General features: G+C 40.4%; 1 protein-coding gene across 2 annotated transcripts in view; it reads left to right on the top strand.

Annotated features, from left to right (window-relative positions):
* The first annotated feature begins 6,580 nt into the window (after window positions 1–6,580).
* Window positions 6,581–21,550, top strand: part of CHST9 (carbohydrate sulfotransferase 9) — an 88,637-nt gene continuing 73,667 nt past the window's right edge. Inside the window, exons 1-4 of one of the 2 annotated variants that reach the window (XM_051775418.1) lie at window positions 6,581–6,768; window positions 7,532–7,588; window positions 7,684–7,785; window positions 13,259–13,467. In XM_051775418.1, coding sequence (XP_051631378.1) covers window positions 13,368–13,467 — 100 coding nt within the window. In that variant the 5' untranslated portion in view covers window positions 6,581–6,768; window positions 7,532–7,588; window positions 7,684–7,785; window positions 13,259–13,367. Of the gene's footprint in view, window positions 6,769–6,800; window positions 7,589–7,683; window positions 7,786–9,378; window positions 9,487–13,258; window positions 13,468–21,550 lie in introns of those variants that run through there. The other variant, XM_051775409.1, reaches the window with a different exon arrangement.

Below are 21,550 nucleotides of genomic sequence, written 5' to 3'. Positions count from 1 at the left end.
GAAATAACAGCCTTAGCAATGAAAGCACTGCCTGAGTCTATTTGTGGCACTTCATGTGTCCCAAGTTACTTATCGAGTATTCTTACATTTAATTCTAAAGGTGGAAGGGTGGAAAATTATGATACCATCTGGAAAAGATGTAGTAGTCACAAGCCTAAAAAAAGTCCTGGCCAGGAGAATGGGTCATTTAAAGCATCCCTGAGAAAGTCACCTTTGTTCAGCAGGTTACAATGAGACAGAGACAGAAAGAAGGTGGCTTACACAGAATTAATGAGTGAGATAAATTCACTGCAGAATTCAAACATAGGGTAAAGGATGATCGCTTCCTATTAAGGGAACAATCTGCTCTGAGCTATGGTTTCCTTAGTAGAAAGCAGTGATTTACCATGTAAGAGGTTACCACAGAGGTAATGAACAATCCTGTGCTCTTTGGTTGGGAAAAGAGCAAGAAGAAAAGGGTATGAAATCAACAGGGGAAAACTATATTGGTTATGAGGAAAAGTTTCCAAAATATAAAGAAAAACCTTCCTGTGAAACCTAATTACTAGAAAGTAAGCCAAATCCTGGAGAGCATGGTTTATATACAGTTGAGCTGAGCTGAGCCAAGGGAAATTAGTAGGAATCCTCTGAGATGTGTTAGGATTTTATGATCCTGGGGCTCCAACATGGTGTTCACTTACGCTTTTTTTCTACTGCATTTTGCAGCAGTGGAGCCTGAAGGCAGGAAAAATGGCTGTGGGTATATGACAGGAGGGAAATGCCCTCAGCTAGAGAACTTTCTGCCATCACCTCTGTTTACAGAATTCCTCCAAGCCTAGTTCCAAGCCTAAGTTGAGACAGCTCTTCCGTATCTCTTTCTCTTTGAACAGCCCAACATTAGAGGTATGTTTAGTTTTCCCAGACTTCTCTTCCATTTAGTGTGCAAAGTTAAGCACTTTAGTGTTTGGAAAGCTTGATCATGGTATTATGAAGATTCGGAGTTTTATTGCCCATACATGCTGCTGACTCCCAAATCCATCCTGGTCTTAACAAAGAGCTTTAAATATATGAGGATGTTCCCAGAACCAGGAGCACATAAAATTCCAAACAATGATCTGGCTAGGAGAAGGGTTAAGAGAATGAGATACACAGGTTTATCCACACTGCTTGATCTCATGTTAAAGAATACCACATGATGGTCAACTCCATCAAATACTGCCAGCAGTAGCATTAGCATAGTAATTCGACTAAGAGTTTATAGCTAAAAGATGTCCCACCAGAGCAATAACCATTGTCTCAGTGAAATATCTTCATCTAAAAAACCCAGTTGTGAGAACATTTTTTGGCATAAAACAGGCCATAATACATTAACCCTCTTGGGTTAACCCCTCAAAAACTATCTTTTGTTTTTTATGTATCTCAGCTTCTAGCTGAAAGGAAGTATGTGATGAGGAGTGAAATTGCTTCTACATCTTAGGCTAGTCAGCATGCATCCTACCTCCAGTATAAAATATTTGACCTCATTTTCCTTAGACTACCACTCTAAAAGTACTTTGTGGAAGTGCAAAGGCATAGGGCAGTACTGACACTTGGTCATGTGAGAACCACTACATGATGATCAAACACTTGGGACTACTGCCCACATTAGATTTTATTTATTTTTTTTTTAATCTGTAGTTCTTTTTCTGTCTCTTGTATATTAGGGTTGTCAGTCTGCCTAGTACTTATTCTACTTTCCACCTTTATTTGCCCCAGAATTTCTCAGTAACTTCGTTTTTTTCTGGCACATATGAATACCATAATGTCATCATTTCCTCGATGTCTGAATCCAAGCTGTCAGAATGGGTTCAAAATACCTCCATTGGTTCTAATAAGCACTGCAAGTATTCAACAAATAGTACAATGCTGACTGGCTAAGAGAAGCCTATACTGTTTTATTTCATTCAATTCTCCTTTATCTGTACTTCAGAACAACTGCCAGACTGTCATGTCATTATATTCCTGCTTTTTATTTTAGGATGGAAGAGGACCAAGAACACTGGAATTACATATTTAATGGTATGGTGTCCTGTTTCAACAGATTGTGAATCACTTTGGAGGCATCCTCAGTTTCATGTATCAGTTTGCTTCTCTGTCAATTTATATAGACAGCTTGTCAGCAGATGTTGAATTAGTGCAGAACTTTTTACTATCAAGACTGCTGTTGGGAGTAAGACAATGTTATTTGTCTCACATTCAGAGGATGTGTTGAGACCAAAGTGCAATATGCAGATTTTACTCCTCTGACATTCCATAGACATGTAAAAGATAGTAAAATTGCTCTATGAGGGGTTTTGGTTTGGGTTTTTCTGTGTAATGCCTAAGAGCAGTTAGTCATAGCTGAGAACTCCGGACTCCATGGTAAGTATAGAGACGATCTGCTAGCATCCCTTCAGTCAAAATTGAAAGACAAGCATGAAGAACATACCATCCAAGATCTTTATGGATGCTTTTAAAGCATTTAGATCAGACAGTTAAGAAATTTACAATTAATTTTGTGGGGGCACTGTAATGTCAATAACTGAAACACCAAAGAAACTGTCTCCCAGCTTGCTACTCTGATACCAATAGCTCATCCTTTTCCAGGAGGTACCATAATCAAGTATTATTTGGCAGAACAAAGGTGAATGTTTCCTCTTCTCTAGGACCAGACAAACTAGAAATTGCAATGTTACATAGCTTTTGCAAACACAGTCCAAAAAGTCTCAAAGAAAGACTTTTTTTCAGAGGAACTTCTCACTTGCTTTACAAACCACATTTCAACAGAAAGCCTTCTGACCCTAGTTAAGGACCTCGTTCATTCATTTGTGGTCTGTGATTCTGTGAAGGGTAGCAGTCTTCAAATCTCATTTTTGTAGTGAGATGAGACCATTTTGGTGAAAGTGTGACCTCTTGATTTCCATGTGGGCTATCTAGGAAGATAGCATGGGACTACTCACATAGGATGTGATCCCAGGAAACCTATAGTCCAACCTCCAACACATTACTAGACCACCCATGGCGTCAAGCCAGATTGCTCAGGGCTCTATCCAGTCTTGTCTTGAAAACCTCCATGCATAGAGCCTGTAAAACTGGGTATACATCACTCTAAGATATAAATTCATCATATAATAGCATGAGTACTCACACAAACCCTGGTCATCCAGAGATAGGGTAGAGGTAGTAAGAGAAAGGGGAGTTAATCTTAACTGAATAGCAGCTGCCATTTGAAGAATATTTTAGAATTGGAGTAAGATAACGCACCAAACTTCAGAATAAAAAAAAAATTGGCAGCTACTGCTTACTTTTGGCCATCCTCTGGGAATGGGAGCCCACTAGGATAAAACAGCTTCGCTGTTAACTCATCGAAGTGTTTAAGACAAATTTTTAGAGACTTCTTGAAAACAAAACTTTGTAATAGCTGAAGAACAACAGACTTTGAATTGCCTAATATTTTTGAATGAGCACACAACTTGTTTAGAAAGGCTTTGATAATCACCCCAGCATGCCAGATACTGAGCAAATAAATGTTATACCTAGTTGCAAGCAGTTTTTTTAAAGAACAAAGCAAATGCCCCATAGCAATGCTTGGTAGAGGCAAATGTTAGCCTCATAACCTAGGAAAGGAGCATGTTGTAGGTGGTGCATTTCTAGCTAATTAGTTGAAAATTAAAAAAAATCAAAGAAATAAAATGAAACTACTTGCTGAATGGTTTATACCCTGGAGTAAAAGACACCTTCATAATGATAAAATGCCTTTAATCACCAAAGGTTTGTCTAATTGGCTCTGTACTGATATATAGCACACGGCACTGAAACTGTGCCAGTGTGGCCCGTCCCAAAATTCAGTGCAGTAAACAATAATGGGACTTGGAATTAATTTGGCTAATCTAAAAAATTCTCTGAAGGTCTAATCCTTCCCCTTTGGAAGAAGATCAGGCCAAACAGGCACAGTTTTGTCACAGATGCTACTTGAAACATGGTTTTTATATTAAATTTTTCTTTCAGTGTGAGAATACCAATTTCTGACTCCTTGAAATGTGTGTATCTGTGTAGGCAGCTGAGCTAACTTTGCAGTAAACTTTGAAAAATGTCAAATGGAAACCTAGGCTGGGTGGAAAATTCAGCAAGGGGGGGGAGGGTCTTAACAGCTCAGAGCAATGATACTTGTGGTTTCTGTCCCATGATCTGAGCACCCACAGGGGATTTAGGGTCCTTACACAGGATGCACTAGCAGTTCACAGAGAAGCAGCTGTGAGCGTGGGTTACTGTGACCTACCCTCCACACCAAACTTTTCTCCATGGTCGTCCCTGAAAATCTACACAGGAAATGTGTAAAGAGCTAAAATTAATCTTATTGTATAGTAAAGGTGAATTTATTTCAGCAAATTGACCTCAGATTTTTGGCCGGTTTCAGTTTCAATTCATGACTTGTTATCTTTCTTCTCTAACTGCACTGACCACTTCTGTTCCTGCGAGAAGGCACCACCACCTGGCTGTTGTCTCACTGCTTTCAGATGATGGTGCTGCTACTTTAACTATTGAGCTGCTTGTCTACCAAAATTCACAGGAAACATGCAGAAACCTGCCAAGAATAGAGTTTCTGATGTAGGCGCTGGCTCCGCACCAGCCCTGCTGACACAGACAGACTGCCCTCACCCTTTTGTAATTTGTTTCTTTTTTGCTACATGTCAAGCTTCAGAAGGTGCTGGTTACATTTACGTAGTTGATGAGCTTCCTAATCCAGTGTCTAGTTTCACCTGAATATTGAATTTTAATCTAGTAAAGATTCTTATATCCATAGCTGGAATATGCCCTCTGCACTGGAAGAGTCTGTGGTGGAACAAGTATTATACAAGCTTAACACACTGGTCTGGTTTTCTGGTTTGTTTTTGGTTTTGTTTTTTTTTTTAATTGTAGAATAAGACTTGGCTTTATCCCAAAGCAATTAATTTATTCCTTTAAATGAAGAAAAATAAAAATCAAGACATCTAATCTTTTCAGCGTTATATATAACTTTAATTGGTTGATGGGTATAATCTGAACAGATCAATCTGAAGAAATATGTTCACAGAATGTACTTATTGAGTGAAATTAAATCTACAACACTCAGAAGGTTAATCTGTATATCATTAGAAGCTTCAGTGACCTTCATTACAATCTTCTAAGTGTATTACCTCAAGAAACTAAAATTCAGTAAGCATATTGTTTTTCTCTAAAATCTCATTGGCCATCAGGGACTAGTAGACCTGTAATTTAAATATGAGGTTGCATTTTTTTGTTAAGGCATATGGTTAACATAGTATCACATGCCTGCCAGGTTGTCTAAAAGGGGAAACATGCTCCTCAACTCTATAATGAACAGCAGCCATATTTTGCTTCCCTCTCTCTTTCCTCCTCTTTTATTTCTAGTAGGGAGACAGTCAAGCTACAGGTTTGAGGGATAGTCTTTACTCATTAGAACTTTAAAATGGATCCATGGTTGGCTTTAAAGGAAAAATGTTTGCTCCCTGGGTCTACTCTGAGCTGGCAGCCTCTATAATCGACTGTGACTAGGGAGGCACTTAAGTGAGATAAAAGAGAAAATTAATAGCACCAGGGTGAGGTTATATGTATTCACACAACCCAAACTAAGCAGGAGCAGGATGGCTTAGCACTTGGATTGGAAATCCAAGCAAACACTCCTGAGCACAGATTGTGGCTGCCTATGGCTGTTACAGATCCTGGAGCACTTTTCAATGAACATCTAAGCTCTGGAAGGGGTAATTACACTCTGCTTAAACCCTCCTGGAAATCTGAGCAGCACCCAGCTTTCTACTCTTTGCTCTGAAACATTTGTCTTCAGCTGGTGGACGACATTCAGCTTCACGCTGAGGGTGACTGTGCTTCACTGGTTGGAGAAGTGATCCCCGTGTGCTGACTCTTAACAGTGTGTGAGATGATTTGAGACTTGTTAGGGTAAAAGATGTTGTAAAAACATGAAGGTTACATTACAGTTACTCCAAAAAAAGGCCTTATGCCGTAAGTGAGCAATGGGGCAATGAATCAGGGTACATTTCAGAAGTGCATGCTGGGGTAATTCTAGGGACACAGCACTGCAGTGAAATGCCTAAACGAGAGATGGATAGAAGTGGTTTGAGCACAGCTCTGGAAAGTCAGAACTCTTCTGTGCTCACCCCCCCCCCCCTTAACAACAGCCAGAGCTATTTCTTCAAGGGCTTCCTCGAGGAAATGTAAGAAAAGTGACGTTCCTGTTAAAGAGAGATAATGTCATTTATCTATATGGCTGGTCTATTGTCACAATAAGCTGATAATTTTTGCAAGGCACATACGACACTCTAATAAGCACTATTTAAATATTTCTCTCTGTCATCCCGTTTCCCATAGACGACAATAAAGTTTCTACACTACCTGTTTTAATAGCTAATTAAAGCTATGACTTGCCTTTACCTGGCAGCTTAGACATATTTATATGCTAACACAGGGAGAGTTACCCATGGATTTGTAACAGCACACAAAAACCTGCCAGCAAAGCTGTTCGGCTCCGGGCTCCGGGTGACAAGGGAGGGAGCGTGGCTGCCCTCGCCATCACACGGGCTGTGCGGGGCGGGACTCACCTGCCCCCGCGGGGATCCTCCCGCCGGGCCTGGGGGTTCCCGTGCCGCCGGGGGCACCTCCCCAGCCCGCCCGGCCCCAAAGTTTGGCAAGGAAAGTTAGTGTGTAGGCGCCGCTGGGGAGGCGCTTCCCGGGAGCGGCGGGAGCAGCGGGCAGGTGAGGTGCAGCCGCGGGGCACTCACGGGGGACGAGCGGGACGGAGGGTAGGTGGGTGGGTGGGCTTGCTGCGGGATCACCTCCCCGGCCCCGCCAGCAGCCGCTCCCCCGCCGGCACCGCCCAGCCCCGGGGCGCCGGGAGTTTTGCCGGCGGGAACGGGAACGGGAGCGGGGGGCGGTGGAGGCAGTACGGCCGCCCTGGTGCGTTCAGCGCGGAGCGGTCTAGGGGGGCGGGCGAGCCTCGGCCGTGTCAGCCCCGACCCTCTGGCGCGGCCGTGGCGAGGGGCTGCAGCGCCGGGACCGGCCCCGAGGGGGCTGCGGCTCGTCCCCCGAAGTTGCGGAGGTCGCAGAGCCCCCGCTGCGGCTCCGCGCTGGGCTGCGCTCCGCGCACCCACCAACTTTTCTGCTGACTCCTCACGCCCCCGCGCCTCCCCGCTCCGTCACACGCCGGGAATTCGTGGCTCGTCTCCAAAATAAAAAAAATGGACTGGTGTTGCCTGTGCGTTTTATAGCAGTAGAGTGGATGACTGGGGCAGGCTGCGAGTCTTATTGGCATGCTGAGAACACCTGGGTTCACTGCAGTCCAAAAACAAGACGAATCATTTCACCAGTTCAAAAAAAGGGAAGATCTTGCTTTGACACAGTCCTTCTCCTAATCTTCCCCATTCTAAGAGAGGGGAAAAAGCCACCTCCAATCCTGCTAGAAGACTGAGAGTCATCAAGTTGCTGTCTCATGAGCCCTGTTTCTCTTTTAACTTACCAGAGTCCAGGTGTCTTCCACGTGGGACTGCTCTCTGACTTCCAGCAGTGCTTCAGACAGGTAAGAGCTAAGCATGTCAGACTTTGTCTGCTGAGGTCCCTCAGTCCTGACTGGGAACTGTTACTAAGAATAATAATGATTTTTCCTTTTCTAAGTGAGATGTCCGGCAGCTGTAAAGTGAAGCCCTTAGAACTGAATATTCTGGTGAAGTGGTGAAGCTCCAGATCCCGATGCTTTTGGTGTCTTCTCTGTTTTCTGTAAGTAACCAAAACTTTCCATGATGCTGATGTGTTAACCTCCATACCCATTGATAGGACAACTTGGCATTTATCTGTTATTAACACAAGTATAACTTTTGTTTGTTTAGAACTGCAACTTTAAATTAAACTACAAGTGTCTGAGGCAAGTTGCTGTGTGCATTATACTAATATGGTCTGAAGTTTAATAGGATTTATGGTTGAGGTGCAGAACCAGGTAAGTGGTGTGCGTGTTCTCAGAAGCAATGTAGGTGCTATGGATTGCTTTCAGTCACCTAGTACAATTCCTATGGAAAGTTTTAATGGCATGAGTAACAAATATGTGCCTCTACTAAAATGAGTCTTGTTTACATCCATTGTTTCATTAAAAGGAGTTTTTTTCTTTTAAAATATATGGAAAGGATAATGAGGAACTAGTGACGTTAATAGCTTAAAATGGTGAAACCAAATGCAAACCATATTTTCTTTGCCATGTTACTAATTTTGTACAATATGTTGTATGCTGTAAAGTGTATTAATAATAAAACTTAATTGCTATAACAACATTGTAGTCTGCTATGTAACGAGGGAGAGGGAAGTTGAAAAATGTTAAATATGTACAAGTTGGCTAGGTGGGAAGTTACTTTGGTGATGTTCATGTATGGAATTTCCTGACTGCAGTTGAAATTTTAAATTTTGGAGCTCTATTTTTTTGAAGCGGCTTTATTGTTTCAGGATTATCAGTGGGTGAGTGAAAGATGCTCACTTTGATAAAAATAGCTCTCTCCTTTGAAAAGAAATCCCTACGTATTTCATAAAAAAAATATTTCATTATTTGTGTCTTATGGAACTCTCAACAAAATTCTCTTAACTTGATTTGCAATGTTTGTAGGTAGTAATCTTCTTTTATTGCCAGTGATAAAAGTTGTGGAGGCCAGATGGTGTCTTCAGTTACACTTTGACACAGCATTCTTATAAGCAGCTCTTCAGGTGCAGAAGTGTTGAGGTGTCAGCAGGACTGATGTACCAGTGGGCCTGGATGCTGGGTATCTCCCCACTGCCCTGTCTGTATCTCCCCAGTAGATTCCTATGGACAGGAAGGGCTACATTATGTGAATCTTGGTTTGGTTTGGGGTGATTTTTGGTTGGGGTTTTTATGAGGGGATTTGGTGAGGGTATTTTTGTTTGATTGGTTGGTTGTGTTTTTTTAATTTTTATCAAACTTTCTCAGCAACACTGAGTTGGATTATCTCGATCTGCCTACTCACTTATACCAGATTTCTGTAGGGCCTTTGACTTCACCCAACCATAATATTCAGGGTAACTTGCTGGAGACAGAAAATGGCAAATATTGTATGTATATTTCTAGCAACCTTTGGAATAAACCGGAACAAAAAGCAGCACTGCCTGATATGAGGAACTGTGCAAGCATTGTTAAGAGCTGGAGCCGTGCCTTGTGCTAGTTGTTGCGAAGCCAGAAAGTTGAGATGTGGACAGTGGAAAGATGATCCTGAAGGATCACCTGTATGTGAAGTAGGACACAAGATAACAGATGAGAAGTGAGGGAGGAGGGGAAGCGTTGAAGTGAAAAGATATCCTTGCCTCCTTCCACAGACTGGGCTGAAAGTAGCCTGGGCCAGTGTCCAGCAGAACATTCCTCGGTACAAAACTTCTCTTGTGATAACTCCAGTGGAGATATCAGAAAATGTAGTGCTTCTTGAGGTAAGGAAGGACGAAGGGAATAAAAAAAGAAAAAAAATGTGCATGAGATTACAGTAGCTTTCTGTGTCCTTTTTCTCATTTTTCTTTCATTAATTCAGTTGTGTCTAAGGAGATACTGAGTGGGTGGGAATTTGTGGTATCCCACAGTAATATGAATGCTTTGACCATTATAAAGAGTGTCTGGATTTTTTTCATCTGTATTCTGCTGGTTAACCATGCTTCTTGATTATTTTTTTTTTCAGGTGAAGGAAAAAAAGGTGAACAGGAATTTAAAAGGAAGATTTCTAAAAAGGTTGAGGCAATCTAATGTTTTACTTTTATACGTCCTTGATTTTGGAACTAGATGATGGTGAGGGTCACAGTGGCAAGGAAATCTAAAGTTAGACAAACATCCTGTGACCAGATGCCATTGATTTTGTGTGGTCTAGAATAGGAAGAAGCCAGCAATGGTACCTGAGAGCTGGGGTGCCTCTCCTCAGCTGCAGGTATATTTGCTTGCCAGGAAGAAAAAGGTGGATGGTGTTCTGAAATGAAGAATCATGCCAAAAGTAGGAGGCAGACTCTTCCCCCTTTTTGGGTGGCTGTGCTATTTCAATTGCTTGTGTTGGCCCTGTACAGGAATGTGCCTCTTTGAACCCATACACAATGGGAAAAATGCAAGGATTTTATATCAGTGGAATGTGCATTCTCAAAACCCTTAATATTTGACAAACGTTTAACAATTTGGCCTCAGAAGTGAATGACGATAGACTTGTTAAATTTCTACATTTTTGCTGCAAAGGAGTCTGTGTTTCTCTTCTAAGGCATGTAGTGCTATTTTCTGCCAGATTAACTGTTTGTCCATGGTGGGTAAGATTAGTATGTAGTAATCTCTCTCCAGTACTCAAAAGGTTGCATGGGTCACTATGACATTTTCTGTGAAAGCTTGAGTTGAAACAGATGGGACATTGGGCTCCATACACCCAAAAGAGATGGGGGTGAGGCTGGGCAAAAGCAAGAATCTAGTTCAGCATAGACGAGAGGGTCACAGCATTAGTTTCCCTGTAGCAAGGGAGGGCCATGTTAGTTTCCCTGTAGCAAGAATCCCATCCAGCAGGATGGTCAAGATACCCCCCAGTGGAGCCATGTTGCCCACGACTGGTAGCAAAGCAGGATTCACAGCTTAAGTAGGGATGCTGAACCTCTGGATACGGCTGGTCCCTTTTGAAAATACCTAGGTTGAAAGTAATTGCTTGTTGGCTCTTTACAGCCTCAAGAAAACATTTATCTTGATTAAAGAATATTTGCAGGTATTTCCTCTTTTCCAGGATGCCTGAGAGTGTTATCCATAAGCGTTGCTTTTTAATACCAAAGGAGCAAATTTGTCAATGTTGTGCAGCCATTTTTCTAGTTCTGATAGAAGACTCATACACACAGATTTTTTTAAATGTCACTATAATTTTTTCATATGTGGGTTACAAATCACTGTGTTAAATAAATTAAACTACTTATTCAAGCTGAAAAGCCTTTAAAATCTTATAAGGTAGCAGAATAGCTTCAGAGTTTGGACGGCTTTGATGTATTTAGAGTCTGATCTGTGCTAAAATAGGTAGTCTTAATTAAAAGTAGTGTTACTCTTGTTTAAAACTAACCTTAAAACTAACCTTAAAACTTAGCCAACATATAAACAAAGAACACAGTTTCATATAAATTAAATTTAAATATATTAAACTAATTGCAAGCAGCATGTAAGTTCTTGATACATAGATAATTGTAGTGATGGTGAAGTGAATTGGCTTTAGGGTATGTTCAGTAGTAAAAAAAAAAAAAAAGGCACCTGGAACTGCTGTTTCCTTTTAGGAACTTCTGTCCACTCAAAACCAAAACTACCTAGTAGAAGAACATCTGGTTTTTTATTGTCAGGTTAAATTATTAGGAAGTGCTCCTGATTTTACTGTGCATCTGCATCATCACCTTTCAGGTCTCGTAGATGGTGCTGGATGCAACCATGATGGTGTCTGGGCAAGGTCAGCTGTGTATCCTGTGCTATCAGGTGTCATGGATGCATGCAGTAGCTGCTACTGCTAAAGGAAAAAACATCAGTGCTATTCCTTGGGTAAAACCTTTGGGAGCTGTAATTTGATTAAACTAGTGTTTCCTGACTTCCTTGGTCAGTAAGGTCCCCATTCCTTTTCCTGGGGCAGTTTTTAGCTGGATGAGCTATCCATCCATCTATTTAGCTGGATGAACGTTCAGAAGAATGTTACTGAACAGGTGTGTAAGCCCTCATGGCAAGAGTGGCAAGAGCTGGGCAGTCAGGGGTCATGAGAGCAAGTGACTGGAGAGTGCAGCAGTGCCAGCCTACGTGTGTCAGAAATGTTTGTGGAGATGTGGTCTGAGATACTTTACTTTCAGCATCATCTATGTGGCCTGAAAAGCTCTTCTTGCCCCTCCTCAAGGACACTTTTCAGAAAGAAGGGCTGAAAATTTGGGAGTTTTGTGTGGTCGGAGATGGAAGAAAGTGACAAAACCACAAAAGCAGGCTTATTTGGAGCATGCCACTGTCATTGTGTCGGTCCAGATTGCTTACTTTTCTATTATGAGAGAAACTTGTGAATCCCAAACAACCTTTTTCAAAAGAAATTGATTCTTGCTTTCCAGTTTAAATACTTTATTTCAAAGATACTTATTCAGATCCTCACATCTTTTTATTTGCTGTTTTTAATCTTTTTTCCTACTGTAGATGTTGCCAATGTCCTGTTACGTGAACAACACAGTTTTTGTCTACAGCGAAACAGAAGAGGTTTGCACTTGTTGATTCTTTGACTAATGGTTCCTTAAGCATCGCTTAAGTAGTTCACCAGACTCTTCTGTCAGATGTGCACTTACAAGGGTGTGCATTATACTGAATTTTAACACATTTGCTGTGAGGCCAGTTTCAACACCTGCTCTTCAACATCTAATAATGCGCTTTTAAAGTGAAGACATTCTCATTGAGGTTAAGGAGTTGTCTTTTTAGTGATACATAGTGTCTTCTATGTTCTGATGTTATAAACTGAATTTTATGAACCCTTTGTGTCAGGTGTGGAGTATCAGGTAAATTATTTTTTCTGGGCCCACTGGTGTGCAAGAAAGTAATCTTTTTTATAGGTTTTTACATTTGAGCTCATTTTCCTTAAACTTAGTGGCAAGAATTGAGTTCCTGACAGGTCCTTCTCCATGTTGCAAAATAGCTGAGTAAAAAGATGATCCACTAATTCCTTTTCTGCTGCGTTACTGATATATTCTCATGCTGACTTTCTGCAATCCTGAAAAACTCACCTTAGATTCATATTTGATGGTAAACATCAGAGTATGACTCCTTGATGCATAGGCTGAACTGATGTTGAGGCACTGCAAGCGAAGTTGTTGTGTTGTGGGGGTTACTGCAGGATCCTGAGAGGCTCCAGCTGCCTATTGTAGCTTCTCAGCTGTGAAGGTTGGCAGGCAGAGTGGTGTGCTGGTGGTGTACTGGTGTGACACTTGATGATCTCGTTTGGGTCATCACCTCCTTCTGTTACAGCAGCGGGTAATGTTTGGTGTTGTGGAGGTGAAATTGTCTTTTCAGGTACTTCAAGAAACACTTCTGCTTGGAATTCATACAGGGGTAGAAAAAGCATTGAGGCTGTGAACAGAAATATAAGCATTGAAAGTAGTGTCTTGTAAGAGTTCCAGCTTGTATATAGTATGCTGTTTACACAGTCTCTGGTGAAGAATAAAAACAGAAAACAACCTCCATCTCTTGTTATTCCAGGTTGGTGTCTGTGGGGAAGATACTGAAGAAGATGCAGGCATGCTGAAAACTTCAGAAAAGCGAGCCATGAGTCTTTTTGAAAGCTGAAAAGAGGACCTCTGATAGGGTCATGAACCTAAGACAAGTCTTTGTGTCTGTACTGCTGTTTGGAGTAGCTGGTCTACTCCTCTTCATGTATCTACAAGCTTGGATTGAAGAACAACATACAGGTACAGTAAGTTTTCTCTCTCTCTCTCTCTCTCTTTTTTTTTAATGTAATTGCATCCATTATGTAAAAGATGACTGTAAAATCTGTTGAATACATGTGAAGAGTTGGGGGTGGAGCCCCCAGCTTTGCTGTGGAATGACATTGAAAATATTCTTGTTTTGATTGCTACACTTCATTAAGAAATTTCTTTAGTCACATAAAAAGATGCCCCCAGCTACCTAATTGTATTGTATCAGCTTCATTTGCAAAAGCAAGTGTTGCAAAAGCATTCTGTGTATGCATGAAGACAAGCAAGTCCAGTTTAGAAATAATTCTATAAGAAGATTTGCGGTGGGTTTTTTATATGTTCTGTGTGGCAAAGCAATTTTTGAAGAATTACTGCTACGTCTTGTAGACAAAAGTGATCTTCTAAGCACCAGTGCTCATGGAATCATTCTATCCTTTTCTTTTTTGTTGCTGTTTGTTTGAGACAGATACTGGACTTACAAGACTTCTTATATATAGCATCAGAGTCATATTGCAACTTCGGGTAAATCTGTGTTAGCAGCGGCCGAGGATTGCACTGCTGAATCAAATTTCTGTTCCCCATTTCCAGTATTTTGGTTTGCACCAGAGTTTGATCTAAATTCTTTTATGGACAAAACTAAGCCAGGCTATTTAGCTCAACCCCTACTGGATGCTCAGTTCATGCGACTAGTCTACAGTTCATCTGAAGTAAGCCTCCCCCGCAATGTGTAAGGGGTGGCTGTCAGTAAGGCCTTTAGCACCCGCTGTTTGGCTCTGCAGATCCATTTCTGTTGTGTCATATTACTTGATGGCATCTCCTTGATGTCAGTTATATACTTGTTTTGAGGGTTGGGGTTTTGTTTTGGGTTTTGTTTTAGTTTGGGGTTTGTTTTTTTGTTTTGTTTTTCTCCATCAGCAATACAGAATGTTTCCAACTTGTTAAGTCTTGACTTTTAGGTCTCCTTGTCTCTATTGTTCACCTTCCTTTGTAAAAGTCTTATAGTATGTTGATACCATTGTGAAGAAATATATCTGTAAAACCCCATTAGTCTTCCGGCTTTATTGATCTGTGCTGTTATTCCATATGAGCTGCTAGGCTCTGGTATGTTTTAGAGAGCAGTGTTGAGGGGGGAACCTAGTGCATCATTCCTGCAATTGTTTGATAATGACCTTGAGGTTTTTTTCAACTAAGAGCAATAATCACAACATGAATTTTGGCTTGTTAATATTTCTGGGCTGTCTCGAGGTATTTACAAGCTCATATTAAAAAAGCTGTTACAAGAGATAGTACAGGCTCCCTTTGGAAACGTTCCCTTGTAATCAGCTGTTGACACAAGGGTGCTGGCAGGAACTGAGTGTGCAGCAGGTAGGGGGTCTTCCTTGAATATCTCTACTGTTTTCAGGAATGCTAAGGGCAGATATCCTTGCTTTCAAGGTAGTTCAGGAATGCAGATGATGACTGTAGATTATTGATTTATTTGCTTGCTGACATTCTTCACATTCCTTGCATCTTTTCTTGTGCTGTAATTAACCTTTCTTTCCTTGCAGTGCTCCATGTTGCTGTTTCTCACTGTGGTTTTTTCCACTCCTTTCTTTTGTCTGTATCTCTCTACCATTAAGAAGAAACAGGAAAAATATAATAAAGGGGGAATTAGAACATACTATATTCTTTTGGGCAACCAGGTGCTTTCTTTGGGGTTTTCTGTGATGTACTGCTATAATCTTCTTGTGAGAGAGGCTTCTCCTTGCACACATAAGTCATTTCCATGTGGAAACATTTCCGTAATAAAATGAAAACTATCAGAGAATAACAGAATGCTTAGTGAGCTTAAAGCATGCCTGCAGTTTTGAGTGCCCTTTTATCTCACTGGACTGCTGTTGTGACAGCACTTCAGCAAGATCCAAAAAGAAAAATTTTTGGCATTCTCTGCAGTAGCTAGGTCATATACGTTGGCAAGAGCATGGCAAAAACTCTTTGGTGTCTGCTCTTGCCTCTTCTTCTTCCAATTTAACATGTAGAGAGCCATTCTTTTTTATTTTAAACACCTGCATCTCCTCTAAACCTTCTGCAACTCAGTTCTCTAATGTTCCCCCCCTGTATGCTGCTAAAGAGTTGATATGAAATAAAACTTCTCTGCAAAACTCCTCTGCATTTTCACAATATACATTAGTTCAGTTATGAGCATTTTGGAACTTTTTCCCTCTTCTGCTGTGTTTTTGATATTGCCATGTGCTATGCACTGTGGCTTTTTTGAGGATGAGCTATATCTGGAGAATCCCAAATTGACAAGTATTTTTGCAAGGATTTTATGTGTTCCTTTAATCCTATCACTAGTTGCACAGCTGTAAGACAGCTAGTTTTAATCTGCAAGTGGCTGAGCATGTGATTTGATGTTCTATTAGGAAATGGAAAAGTGCACCTCGTGCTTCTCAACTGCCGGGTTGTGAGCCTGTAGAGACAAGTGTTTGTTACAGGCAGAACTATTTTTATCTTCCACAGTGCCCTGCTCAAGACCTGCAACATTCGTGTTTGCATTTGGTTGCTGAAGGTTTGGAAACTTAGATGTTCTTGAGTTTAGGAAAGTAACTGTTTTGCACCTGTGAACTGCTGCTGCTTACCACCCTATTCCTCTGAATATCTGACTTGGAGCCTTTATATACCACAATCTCTGGAAAAGATAGTAAATTTTATTCAGTTGTTGTTTGTAATGTTCATACTTATTTCTCAGTCTCTCCTAGCTGTGGTGTGAATTATTCCCAATCATATGTAGATTTTCTGGGGAACTGGAAAATTGTATGGTAATTTTCAATGTCCTTGTTAATGTTTATCCTACTATATTAAAGTTAGATAATTTGCTTTCACACTCACCATTCTTATTGCCAATTTTTCTCGCTAATCATAATTTTTCACAATGACCTAATGCCACTTTTTATTCATAGTTTGCTTTCTCTCTTTTTGTATCTTTTCTCTCCACTTGCTCTTCACATCTTTGAGATCTCAACTGTGATTTGATTCTCCTCTTTGTCTTATTTTGCTCTAGTCTGATCTTATCTAAGCGTGTTTTTTTCTGATTGACTTTTACAAACTTCTCTCATTACTCAAATGTATCCAGCCCAGGAACACTTTCCCTAATTTTTCATGCTGTCCGTCTGCTTCAGAGGCACCCACAGGCTCAGCAGCTGGATGCACCTCTCAGCACAGCCATGTCTTCTGCTCCCTCCCACTGTGCCTGGTCACTTCAGATTATTTCTAGTCATGTTCATCATCCCTATATCTTAAAAAAGGGAAAATCTTTCATTTAGAGATGTCTAAGAAACAGCTGCTAGCTACATGGTGGTCCTCTCTGATGGTTTTTCAGAGACATTAGCAGACTGAGAGAACAGGCAAGTTTTTTAGTTTGGCTCTGTGCATGGAGTGTATAAAGACAGGATGATATATCTTTACTTAGATATAGTAGAGCCCTTCTGTTAGGTGTCTTCAAATCACATCAGTGGACTAGTTGGGAACAGACTTATCAATAGTCCAACGTGAGCATCAACACATACAGACTTCATCTGGATGAAAATTTAATTGACAACATTGATAATGTAATATATATGGAGCACTTCATGTTCTCCATGTATAAATATATTCACTTATACATAAATTCACATACATAAATGAAGCTTAATGTGAATCCAGCTAGATGCTACAGATTTACTTGGCAGTTCTCCATATGGTCTTGCATTATTCAGTGCAAGCATCAAATATTGTGGCACTGATTAAAAAGCAATTACTATTTATTACATGTTTAGTAATTTCCAGCACCATTAATCGTATGCAGGGGAAGCAAGCTTCTGGGTTTCCAGGGTCCATGTTGACTTCTATAACATGAATCACCTGAATTAGGGGATTGTGGGTTGCAAAAGATGCCTGTGTTTTAATCCTGAAATGTTAGAAATGTGAATTGGAGCTTTAAGTTAGGGATTCTAATTTTGTACTTCAAAACTCTTCCTTTTTGGGAAGACTACTGATGGATTTAGTGACTGATTAGTAAAAAATAATCCAAGAATATCTTTACAATTAGATCTGTATGCTGAGCTTGTTGTGTGGGGTTTTACTGCGTGTTGGGCTTTTTCATTCTCTTAAAGTTTGTGTAATTCCTTTTTGTGAAGTGTGCTTATTAAATTCATGATTATGGAGGGCTACTTTAGTGTTTCATGGGGTGCAGTATGACTACCAATTAATATGAAGAAGGCTGCGCTGCCCTCCTGTAGATTTCTGGTTCCCAAGGGTGAGAAAGTCTGACTCTTCTCTTTCTCAGCATCTTTGTATCTCACCAGAAGGATACTGAGATTTTTCTGCTTGCTTTCTCCTCACTTTACAAGATAGCAGTGTTGTAGTACCAGTGGGTGCCCAGACATCCTTCTGCAGTCCATGTACTTTCTTGCAATTTTGTGCATCTACCTCCTGAGGAGCTTCATCACACAGACCTTATATCCATTCCTCAGGCCACAGGTTTTGTTTTTGTGAAGAATCAAAACTTAAAAAAAAATCATATTTTAGGAAAAGTTTGAAATTCCATGAATTAACATGAGCTTTCACAACTTAGTCTGCTAATGCTGTAGCCATTCAGGCTGAAGTTGTGTCAGAGCAGGTTTAGGTTAGATATTACGAAAAGGTTCTTTGCCCAGGGGGTGGTTGGGCACTGGAACAGGCTCTCCAGGGAAGTGGTCACAGCACCAAGCCTGACAGAGTTCAAGAAGCGTTTAGACAGTGCTCTCAGGCACATTGTGTGACTCTTGGGGGTGGTCCCATGCAGAGCTAGGATTTGTACTTGATGATCCTTGTGGGTCACTTCCAACTCAGCATCTTCTGTGAGTCTGTACATATACTACATACTACTCAGCATAAAAAAGTGGGCTTTTTCCCCCACTTTGCCAGATTTGGAACTCCAGGGGGATCTTTTGGGTCCTTTAGTAACCTGGTGAGATATTTTGAGTCCACGGAGAAACTTTCTTCCTTGTCTTGACACTCTAAATAGCAAATGGATGCATGCATACATGTGATAATATATATTCTTTGCTGTTTCTGCAGGTTGTTTTTTTATTTAAACCTTGTCTAAGTGAAGAAACATCAATGTGGGTTAAAGGACAGTTCGTATGTAGTGGATTACAAAGGCAACTGTTCCAGGGAAGTCATAGTTTTCCTAGACCATCTTCAGAAAATACATTAAACTAATATATTTGTAGAAAACAGGTTTGTAAATAAAAGAGAAAAGGACACTGCTCAAAAACGGTTATTAATCATGAATAATTTAGTTCTTCTAGTAATATTGAAATATTTGTTTTTAAAGTCTTGGGTAGTTTATGGAAGTCTTACTAACTCTGCTGGAGAACATCACTGGTATGGCAAACAAATCTTCCTGGTTTACAATATCCAGCTACTAATGCAGCTGTTCTAATGAGGGTGGGTGTTTTTAGGTTTTACCCTTCTGGTCAGAATATGCTTTGTTCTCTGTATAAAGTGGTTTTGTTTCTTTGGTTTTTTGTTTGTTTTTTTTTTTTACATCTGCCCCATTATTGGATTGCACCACAAAAGAAAGAGGATTCAATAGGATCAGTAACTGCTGCTTGGTGAACAGTTATAGGGTTGTTGAAGTCCCAGAAATGCTACAAAATTTTATTAGGTCAATTTCACCAAATAACATCGGTTACTTAGGGTTGCCTTTCCCCCTCAGCTTTCAGTGATTGCGAGCTGTAGGGAGAGAACAATTATCTTTGTGGGGAAAAAAACCTAATAAGAAACAGGTGGAAATTGTTACTTTCTCAGACCATAATGATGTAAAAATATGAATAAAAGCTAAATATAGGAAAAGATGCTTTTCTGAGCTAGAGATTGTAGAGTCTGTCTTCAGCAGTTGCAAACCCTAGAAGCTTTAAGAAGTTAAAATTTCATATTGCAGTATATAACACTTCATCATGGTTAGGCTTCATGAATGAAGATTTGGGAAGGCTCTATCCACATTTGTTGCAGGCACGCTGGTGGCTTATGAGGCCAATACGTGACAGACATATCCGATTGCAAAAGGCACAGCAGAAAGACTCCTTAGATGGTGTATTCTGCAAGACATGGTTCTTTCTGCGTTGCCTTTTCTCCTCAAGGGTGATCCTGTGTGTGTTCTCAAAGGAGACAGCTGCATTATAGATGGCGTGTCTCCAGGCCTCCCGATTGGAGGCCAGAGTAGACCAGTTATGGTGATCAATATGGCCAAGGCTGAGGTGATATAACACTTAAGGCTGTATTTATCTGGTTTTGAGGAAGTTCTTCCCAGCTCTGGCTGTTTAGTAGCCCTCAATCTTACATTTCATTCATTTTACTTTTATCATTCCTATAGCTAAGTCACATCTAATTTTAGAAATCCTTCTGTCTTGCAAGAAATTCCTGCCATGCTCTTTCCTTGGTGTTGTGGGAGAGTGTTTCAGAGTTGGTAGTATGTTTTAGTCCGGTGGTATTTAGCTTTCATGTTCCGGTGGTACAAAAGAAACCAAACTGGGGTGACGTCTGGGGGTTCCTGTCAGCTATATATTCAATAGCATGTTTGAGTGGAAGCTGATGACATTTCATGTATTATTGTATATATAAGCTTTTGACAACCAACACAACTTTGTTTGTATCTAGACCACAGAGGTCTACTTCTAGAAGGGTGTAACACATAGCTTATTTACAATGAGGACATCTGAATATACTCTTTCTTGCATGTTTAAGACATACATATAGTCTTACAAAGCAAGAAAGCTGGAGAAGTATTTGTCACCTGGCAAGTCATCATTTAGTAGTAACAGTAGAAAAAAATTGAGATCACAGAGTCATTTAGGTTGGAAAAGACCTTTAAGACCATCAAATTCAACCTTTGACCAATTACTACCTTGTAAACTAAACCATAAAACTAAGTGCTATGTCCAGTCATTCTTGAACACCTCCAGGGATGGTGACTCCACCATCTCCCTGGGCAGTCAGTTCCAGTGCTTAATGACCCTTTCTGTGAAGAACTTCCTTGTGATGTCTAGCCTGAAGCTCCCCTAGTGCAGCTTGAGGCTGTCTTCTCAGCCTGTTACTTGTTGCCTGGGAGAAGAGGCTGACCCCCTACTTGGCTAAAACCTTTCAGGTAGTTGCAGAGAGTGATGAGGTCTCCTCCAAGCCTCCTTTTCTCCAGGCTGAACAACCCCAGCTCCCTCAGCTGCTCCTCATGACTTACTCTCTAGAAATGATGATGAAAAGATGAAAGTTTCTCTGTTCCTGACTTGTTATGTTTTTCCTAATTAGGCTGCGCATTTTCAAAAGAACAAGTTGTTGCTGCTGGAGTACATTTAAGGCTGCTTACCTCTGTGTCTGATGTTAAACTGCTTTGATATGTAACTTGATTACAAAGTCCTGTTAGAACATGTGGTGTGGTCTCTGCAAAATTCCAAGGGAAACCTTTGATTTCTTACTGAAATTAAATTTAAAAATCTGGTGTTTATTTTAAATGTGTGTACATACACATTTGTATGCATATATATTGAAGTATCCCCTTTATTTCCCTTCTTTTGTGGGAGTAGGGACTGCTGGTAGGAGAAATATTTTAGATGGAAACCTATCTTCTTACTGCAGTCAGCTATGTGTATACTAGGGGATGAGTTTATATAGAAGAATTATTTTGGTATTCAGACTCAAAAGCCATTGTTTCTGTCTTTTTCTTCCACTTTACTCATTTGGTGTTACTGTAAACAGGCTATTGCTATAAATTCAGGATAATTCTAATCATCTTGCAACACGTGTGAAACAAACATTTAAAGATCAGGAGGCTGACAGGTTTCAAGTAATGGGAGCCCTTCAGTATACAAGGGATTAATGTCTGATAGATGATGTGTATGATTTAGGTGGAAAAAACGTGATGTATGTCATGGAGCAAAAGGTTCAAGGAAGAAGAGAAGTGCCTAGAACTTTTTTTTTTAATGTGGAAAACCTGGTTTTGTTTGCAGTTTTTTTTTATTATTTTTTAAAGGTAATCACTATTTCACAGCGGCAAGGATACTGACTTGGCTTTCGAGTTTAG

The sequence above is a fragment of the Manacus candei genome, unplaced genomic scaffold (assembly GCF_025592945.1).
Source record: "Manacus candei isolate 608988 ecotype Guabito, Panama unplaced genomic scaffold, ASM2559294v1 h1tg000008l, whole genome shotgun sequence".
NCBI classification, from domain to species: Eukaryota; Metazoa; Chordata; class Aves; order Passeriformes; family Pipridae; genus Manacus; species Manacus candei.
Note: the sequence above shows the minus strand (reverse complement) of the source record. Positions and strands in the feature narration are given on the sequence as shown.